Source organism: Notolepis coatsorum (genome assembly GCF_963971535.1).
Source record: "Notolepis coatsorum genome assembly, chromosome: 18".
In the NCBI taxonomy this organism is placed as follows: Eukaryota; Metazoa; Chordata; class Actinopteri; order Aulopiformes; family Paralepididae; genus Notolepis; species Notolepis coatsorum.
Genome location: NC_140182.1, coordinates 52893604 through 52901740, shown reverse-complemented (window position 1 = coordinate 52901740; position 8137 = coordinate 52893604). Strand labels below are relative to the sequence as shown.

At 40.3% G+C, this 8137-nt stretch overlaps 1 protein-coding gene across 2 annotated transcripts in view; it reads right to left on the bottom strand.

The window, feature by feature from the left end:
* Positions 1-596: 596 nt before the first annotated feature.
* The window catches only part of spg11 (SPG11 vesicle trafficking associated, spatacsin), a 165635-nt gene continuing 158094 nt past the window's right edge, over positions 597-8137 (bottom strand). For both annotated transcript variants that reach the window (XM_084334705.1, XM_084334706.1), the window contains exons 37-40: positions 8018-8094; positions 3425-3580; positions 1315-1466; positions 597-894 (exon numbers count right to left, since the gene is read on the bottom strand). In XM_084334705.1, the coding sequence (XP_084190831.1) occupies positions 711-894; positions 1315-1466; positions 3425-3580; positions 8018-8094 (569 nt within the window). In that variant the 3' untranslated portion in view covers positions 597-710. The remainder of the gene's footprint in view (positions 895-1314; positions 1467-3424; positions 3581-8017; positions 8095-8137) is intronic.

Sequence of the window (8137 nt, the reverse complement as noted above, 5' to 3'; positions counted from 1 at the left end):
CTTCAACCTGCCTGACTCGTCCCAGTTTGCCACAGTGGTCTCTCTCCTACAATCCTTTGACCTGACTCCCACTGTCATGCCTCCCACCCACAAAGCTGGCAGCTTCCTGGATCTCATATTCTCCTGTGACTCCAGCATAATTAACACCACGGTCACTCCCCTCCATATACCAGACCCTTCCTGACAAAAGAAGCCACCCAATCCAAGTGCTGTAAATAGTTTTCATTCACATAAAACCCTATTTTAAGGTGTTTACGGCTCAAATAGTGGACTGTCTTCAGTTTTGGACCTGAAAACTCCAATGTCAAAGGTGGTATTGCTGATGAATTCCGGAAATATCTAGAGGAGACAAGTAAGAGACTTTAATGACTTTCCAAGAGAAGAGGGTCTTCCTCAAATCCAACACCATGTTACCCTCGAGTGCACCTGTTGAACGGCTCTTCAGCCATGGTGGCAACATCTTTACCCCCCCAGAGGAACCGCTTGACAGATGAACATTTAGACAAGTGCTCCACTTGTGTTACAACAGCAATCCTGTGGCCTTTGATTCAAAACATCACCAACAAAATAAACAACACAGTACACCTGTAGACATTTATGGCAGCATATTAGAGTCATTTGATTTGACCAACTGTAAATGTTTAATGTTTAAAAAAAGAGAAAGACAGGTAAAATTTTTTGCAGTATTTGAAAGAATGCAAATATGAAATTTAGCTCCCTAGCCTGTCATTTAAATAGCTGCTGGTTTTGGAGTCTTGCAGAAGGATGTTTGCCACGTCAAAGAACTTGTGCTCATATGCTAACTTGTAGTGGGTGTAAACATCATCACAGTGCTGTAGAGCCCTCTTCAGGTTATGACCGGCGCTGCTCGCTGGCTTGTTGTGGTGGGTTAGTCTGTAGGAAACAACAAAATGATTCAGAACATGGGAAATGACTTAAGGGTAAAAAAAAAATTATATATCAATATATACTTCAATATCTGCTTAGGTAATGCTATGTGAAAATTACGTTAGATAATCCAAGTGATGTTCATCATATTGGACTGCATGGTAATAGAAAGTGTGATACAGTATCATACTGGGAAATTTGACTTTTTGTATCTAAAATCTAAAAATGTTGCATCATCATTCCATAATACAACACAACATAATATTAACACAAATTGACAATAAATGGTATATACTATACTGTATATATACCAATATATTTCCCAGCCCTACTTTATGATGTATAATGCATGGACAGTTAACAATGACCAAATAACAATTTTCTACATAAAAAAACCTTCAACATCATGACCGATAGGCTACTTACTTTTTGGATATATCTTCAAACAGGCTAGCGGTAAGCGGTCTGTGCAATCTCAGTTCCTTAAGATATGCAAAGTCCCCATTAAGAATAACCTTCTGGTACAAGATCTCAGCCCAGTCCGGACTGGAGTCATAGGCTTCAGACAGCACAAAGGCCTGGCGAGGGACAGATGGGAGTTAAAAAGGGAAGGGTAAAGTCCCATATTTGTTTACAATTCACACAACATTATTGCATAGTTTGATTGTAAATGGAAAACCCATTGTAAATCAGAATGAATAGCTTGTCTATTATTAGTCCTTGAATCATGACCTCAGTCAATGACCCTAGAGAATTTTAAACATTTAAAACATGTCTCCATTGCCATTTCTTATTGGTGGTGGGGCTACCCATTCCTTTATGCTTGGATGGGATTTAGTCTTCTAGAACGTTGTAATTTTTCTGCCTATTTATGAATCGTTTTAAAATAAGCGCTAGATTATCGATAGTATATGTGTATGTGTGCACGCTGGTGCCGCGCGCTGAAAATCGATTCTCTCAGTTCCTGATCGCTCTTACAGTCAAACAGCCATATCACATTATAGTGGAAAAGCTTATATCTCCGTGAAAACGGGTCTGATTATCCTAAGACTGGTAAAATAGATTCCTTACCTGAGATCAGATGGTATCCAAATGGATTATTCCAATTCCTGATAGCCATTCCAAAAATCGATCCTTTTATTGATCCCACGCGTATACTGTAAAACACAGTAACCACGCTGTGCTGAGGGTCCAGCATGAAGCTGATCGGCTCCGGTTACATGCGTGAGAAGTAAAATGTGGAGTCCGGGTTTTTTTTCTCATGCATTTTCATTGAGTCCAATCCAAAAGGGTGAATTACCATCTGGGAGACGATAGGGGGCACTTTTTTCACATCTGAGCGCCTGGGGTGGCTGATTTACCAACGGTAGACTCGGTTGATGAAATATGAATTCAGATCGCTAATAAATAAAAAAACGAGAAAAAACGAATATTCTCGTTATGGGCATTCAACCCGCGGGGGGTAAACCAGAGATATCTCGGTTTGGGCATTCAAAGTGTTAAGGATCCGTAAAAGTGTATCCTCACCTAAATAAATAAATAATCGATTACCAACTGGTGTTTTGATAAATAAAAAAATAAAATTCTGTTAGCATTTGTTTGCAATGCTACAGTAGTGTGAGTGATTATTTTCAAAACAGCTCTATTACCATGCTTATTACCGGTATGTTACTAGAGCTTCAAAATGTAAATAGAATGGCTTGCATGCAAGCAAGTAGCTACTAACAGGAGGGCCTGCAATATTATATAGATATGACAATGGAACTATTGTGATATTTTTCAACAGCACCTTTTTAATACTGAAAGACTAATAATGATGACACAATAATAATGTTCTTTGAGAATGAAGAAAATATTCAACTTAACAATACTTTTTTTTCCATGAAGGATATTACTTCAGATTTTAAATATAGTGATTAATTGCAATATATTGCAGGATCTAACTGCAATACAGACTCTGTGATACAAAGGTATCACAGAGTATTAAAGCGACAATGTCTTGTTCTTTTACAGAAAAAGATGAATCAAGTTCTCAAGCGTGTAGAGCAAGAGACCACATGCTAGGGCGGCCATGAATATTATTATTATTATTATTATTACGGTGTGTAGATTATTTGGCTAAATTAGTGTCAAATAAAATGATTTGTTCATTATGAGCCACCTGTCTGTGTGTTGAACAAGACATTCAAATCTTGTTTTTATTTGGTTACCAAAGAACTTGTACGTCGCTTTGGATAAAAGCGTCAGCTAAATTACTAAATGTAAATGCAAAGAAAAAGACACATTGCCGCTTTAACAATCATAATATTATTGTATTGTGGCTCCAATTTTCATAAGATTGTATCCGGACTGATTCCCATTCCATCCCTCCATCAAACAGCAGTCTGGGGCTGGAAACATGGAAATACCTAATTAACACTGGATTCCTTATGTGAAAACGTGTTATAAAACGAGTCATGTTAGAGGAGAAAGAAAGTATATAAAAAAACATTTGTGTCATTTGTGTTTTTCTGTTTTGTTCTTCATGTCTGTGTACCTGGTAACATCGAGGCAGAGCCACCATGGTGCTGAGCAGCTCCGAAGCGCGCAAGTTAACAACACGCTGGTCCAGTCCGTGGTTGAGGAAGTGCAGTTGGAGAGTAACCAGCTTAGCCATTTTCACACATCGTGCAGCCTGACGCACACATGAGTCCTGAGGACAGCACACACACAGACACACACACATGGCATTCAAGGTTTGATTCAATTCTGTGATTTGATGGGTTTCCACATGAAGCTGTTCAGACAGGACTTAAAGTTACACTAGTGACTATGTAGTTTAACTCGGTAAAGTACAACAAATCAAATAATGAATAAACAAACTGTCCTCAAATCCCGGGAAGCTGTTTCACAAGTATCGTGTCTCTTAGGTAGGTTTATGTTTTATTCACAGTGTCTAGGTTTATGTTTGGTTCACAGTGTCCAGGCTTATGTTTGGTTCACAGTGTCTAGTGATAGAATGGCCTTGTTTTTCAATGTGTATATAATGTAAATATCTGTAGATGACAGCATCTACTCGTAGATCTCAGAGGAGGAGGACAATAGAGAGAGAGTGTGTGTTTCAGAGCAGCAGGCAGAGACCTGGAGATGGGGGGGGGGGGGGGGGGGGGGGCGACTGTGCAGATCAGGGCCTTTATCAGGTGCCGAGGTCATTACCACCACAGCAGAGCGTTTTGTTTTGGGTAAGCGGTGCCGGTAATATCAACATCACCGTTGCTATAGTGATTTTGGTCAAACGTGCCGTTGCCATGTCTACCGTGTCATTTAGTAACGAGGAAAAGGGGGCGGCCCCCAGGTTGCTAGGGGAAAGACGTTATGAGCTGTGAGTTCTTCAGAAGACAAATTAGAATAAGACACGAGGCGGAGACGAGCAGACGCGTTGACAGAGACTTTGAAACGATCCCTCCTCCCCTCGGGGGTGGGGAAGGGAATGCCACGACATCGCTAGCTTTGGCTAACAGGGAAGGCCTTTTTGGACAGCTAGGCCGCACGACCCCCGAGCGGGGTAACAGAAGATAAATCGTTAGAATAATGAATTTAATTTCTTCAAAGGCTTTTTTTTTTTTTTTTTATACGTCTTTTCAAGGACATTTCAGAACTGTTTACATCTTGTACGAGGCTATGTTTATGAAAATAAACATCACGATCTAAGGAAGTAGATCACGTTGCCAGTGTCAAATTATTTTTGAAACGAATGGATCCACGGGGTAGGATAGAGGGAATCAGTCAGTACGATAAGAGATAAACACAACACAGAAAACTTCACATAACCACAGGTGACGAGATGAGATTGGCTGATTACCGGAGAATCCAACACTAGCTTTATGTTTGGTTCACAGTGTCCAGGCTTATGTTTGGTTCAGTGTCCAGGTTTATGTTTGGTTCACAGTGTCTAGGTTTATGTTTGGTTCACAGTGTCTAGGTTTATGTTTGGTTCACAGTGTCCAGGCTTATGTTTGGTCACAGTGTCTAGGTTTATGTTTGATTCACAGTGTCCAGGCTATTTGATTCACAGTGTCCAGGCTTATGTATGGTTCAGTGTCCAGGCTTATGTTTGGTTCACAGTGTCCAGGCTTATGTTTGGTTCACAGTGTCCAGGTTTATGTTTGGTTCAGTGTCCAGGCTTATGTTTGGTTCAGTGTTCAGGCTTATGTTTGGTTCAGTGTCCAGGCTTATGTTTGGTTCACAGTGTCTATGTAAATGTTTGGTTCACAGTGTCCAGGCTTATGTTTGATTCACAGTGTCCAGGAGTATGTTTGGTTCAAAGTGTCTAGGTTTATGTTTGGTTCACAGTGTCTACTCTAGGCTTGTGTTTGGTTTACAGTGTCCAGGTTTATGTTTGGTTCACAGTGTCTACTCTAGGCTTATGTTTGGTTCTCAGTGTCTACGCTTGTGTTTGATTCACAGTGTCCAGGCTTATGTTTGGTTCAGTGTCCAGGTTTATGTTTGGTTCACAGTGTCTAGGTTTATGTTTGGTTCACAGTGTCTAGACTTATGTTTGGTTCACAGTGTCTAGGCTTATGTTTGGTTCACAGTGTCCAGGCTTATGTTTGATTCACAGTGTCCAGGCGTATGTTTGGTTCAAATTGTCTAGGTTTATGTTTGGTTCACAGTGTCTAGGTTTATGTTTGGTTCACAGTGTCCAGGCTTATGTTTGGTTCAAAGTGTCTAGGTTTATGTTTGGTTCACAGTGTCCAGGCTTATGTTTGGTTCACAGTGTCCAGGCTTATATTTGGTTCACAGTGTCTAGACTATGTTTGGTTCACAGTGTCCAGGCTTATGTTTGGTTCACAGTGTCCAGGCTTATATTTGGTTCAAAGTGTCTAGGTTTATGTTTGGTTCACAGTGTCCAGGCTTATGTTTGGTTCACAGTGTCCAGGCTTATATTTGGTTCACAGTGTCTAGACTTATGTTTGGTTCACAGTGTCTAGACTTATGTTTGGTTCAGTGTCCAGGCTTATGTTTGGTTCACAGTGTCCAGGTTTATGTTTGGTTCACAGTGTCCAGGTTTATGTTTGGTTCACAGTGTCTAGGTTTATGTTTGGTTCACAGTGTCTAGGTTTATGTTTGGTTCACAGTGTCTATGTAAATGTTTGGTTCACAGTGTCTAGGTTTATGTTTGGTTCACAGTGTCTATGTAAATGTTTGGTTCACAGCGTCCAGGCTTATGTTTGATTCACAGTGTCCAGGCTTATGTTTGATTCACAGTGTCTAGGTTTATGTTTGGTTCACAGTGTCTACTCTAGGCTTATGTTTGGTTCAGTGTCCAGGATGCGACCCCCCTCTGCGTGCCCCCCTGTCTCCCTATCTCCGGCCGGAGTGATGACTGGAGTGCTGGACGTCCCGTGATGACACCCACCCAGGATGCGACCCCCCTCTGCGTGCCCCCCTGTCTCCCTATCTCCGGCTGTCTCGTAGTGATGACCGGAGTGTTCGACGTCCCGTGATGACCGGGAGGATGCGACCCTCTCTGCGTCGCCCCCTGTCTCCCTGTCTTCGGCTGTCTCGGAGTGATGACCAGAGTGTAGAACGTCCCGGGAGGACGCACCCCTGTGCCTCAACTAGAGCCGCTATCAGTTCTATCTTTAATCTTATAAAATGTTCAGTTGCTATTGCATGCACTCATCTGTGTTTCACTACACACATGGGTGCATGCTTACCAACTGTTCGCCTGTTTTTAATGCAACATGCAACACTAATATCACCGACATCTAAGAAGGGAGATCCCCCCTTGAATTGGCCCTTCTAAGGTTTCTCTCCTCCACATTGCCTGTGGTGCATTCTTTCCTATTGTTAGGTTTTAGTGAGTTTTTCCTTACCTTCGCGTGGGGTATGTCTGGGAGTGTTGCATGCATGCATTTATTATTTATTTTGAGTTTATTAAATTTTTTTGGACCTTATGGTATTCTTGTTTTTTCTTGATTTACTGTTTTTTTTTTGACTTGTTTAAAGAAGACGTGTCTCTGTTAAGCACTTTGAGTTGCACTCTGTGTATGAAAGGTGCTATATACGTAAATGAAGATTATTATTATTATTATTATAATGTTTGGTTCACAGTGTCCAGGTTTATGTTTGGTTCACAGTGTCTATGTTTATGTTTGGTTCAGTGTCTATGCTTATGTTTGGTTCACAGTGTCTAGGCTTATGTTTGGTTCACAGTGTCCAGGTTTGTTTGGTTCACAGTGTCTAGGCTCATGTTTGATTCACAGTGTCTAGGCTTATGTTTGGTTCACAGTGTTCAGAGTTATTTTTTTACGTTCTCAAAGTCTGCTCCTATTGTCTGTTCCCAATGTTCGTACTGAAATGGGAAAGGGAGCATTTAGTTATTCTGCTCCCTCGGCTTGGAACATGTTACAAAATGACCTGAAACTCTGTGACTATGTATCACTGGATGCTTTTAAATGCCTCATGAAGGGACTAAAGGTTGAATCAATGGTCTGTCATTGTTTTGATTTACCTATTGTTGTTGCCTGCCCTGCTAGGTTGCCTCTGGCTCTGATATTGATTGTTTAGTGTATTTGTTTAATTTGTTGTGGTTTTTTGTATTAATGTGTAACTTTTTTATTCCTTTGCTGCAGCTTGTCTTGACCAGGTCTCACTTGAAAAAACGATTTTTTATCTCAATGTGACTTTCCTGATTAAATAAACGTTAAATAAAAAAGAAAATAAATATATACAGTAGAATGATTCTAAGAATTACATAACAAATGTGTTTTGTAAACTAATAGCAAGCTCTACAAATGTAAACACATTTCTCTACCTAAACTGCGTAGTGCAGCTTTAACATCGAGATAATCTTCATTTGATCATTAGCTCAAGACATAGATGTAAACCTTCACTCCAATGTGAAGATATTCAGATTACAGGATGGAATGAAAAAGGATAAATGGGTGTTTTCTATGGAATATTTGTGGATGCCAATTTACCAGGAAGAGAATAATAATATAATTTTGATATACAATGATGAGAGAAATTGTCCATTTTTGGGGCATACATTAGTACATACAGTAGCTGCATACAGGAACATGAGGTAAGAAGTTATTTTTCACCTCATGGGGTCATGAAAACAACACAAAGGAAGATATAGTACCTTAGAATAGCTCTCTGCAGCGTCCTTCAGCAGAGTCAGGACCTTTATCAAGGCACTCTTCAGTTCAGGGGTCACGACTGTTAAGAACCAAGTTAAACACTTATCACTTATGTCACAAAT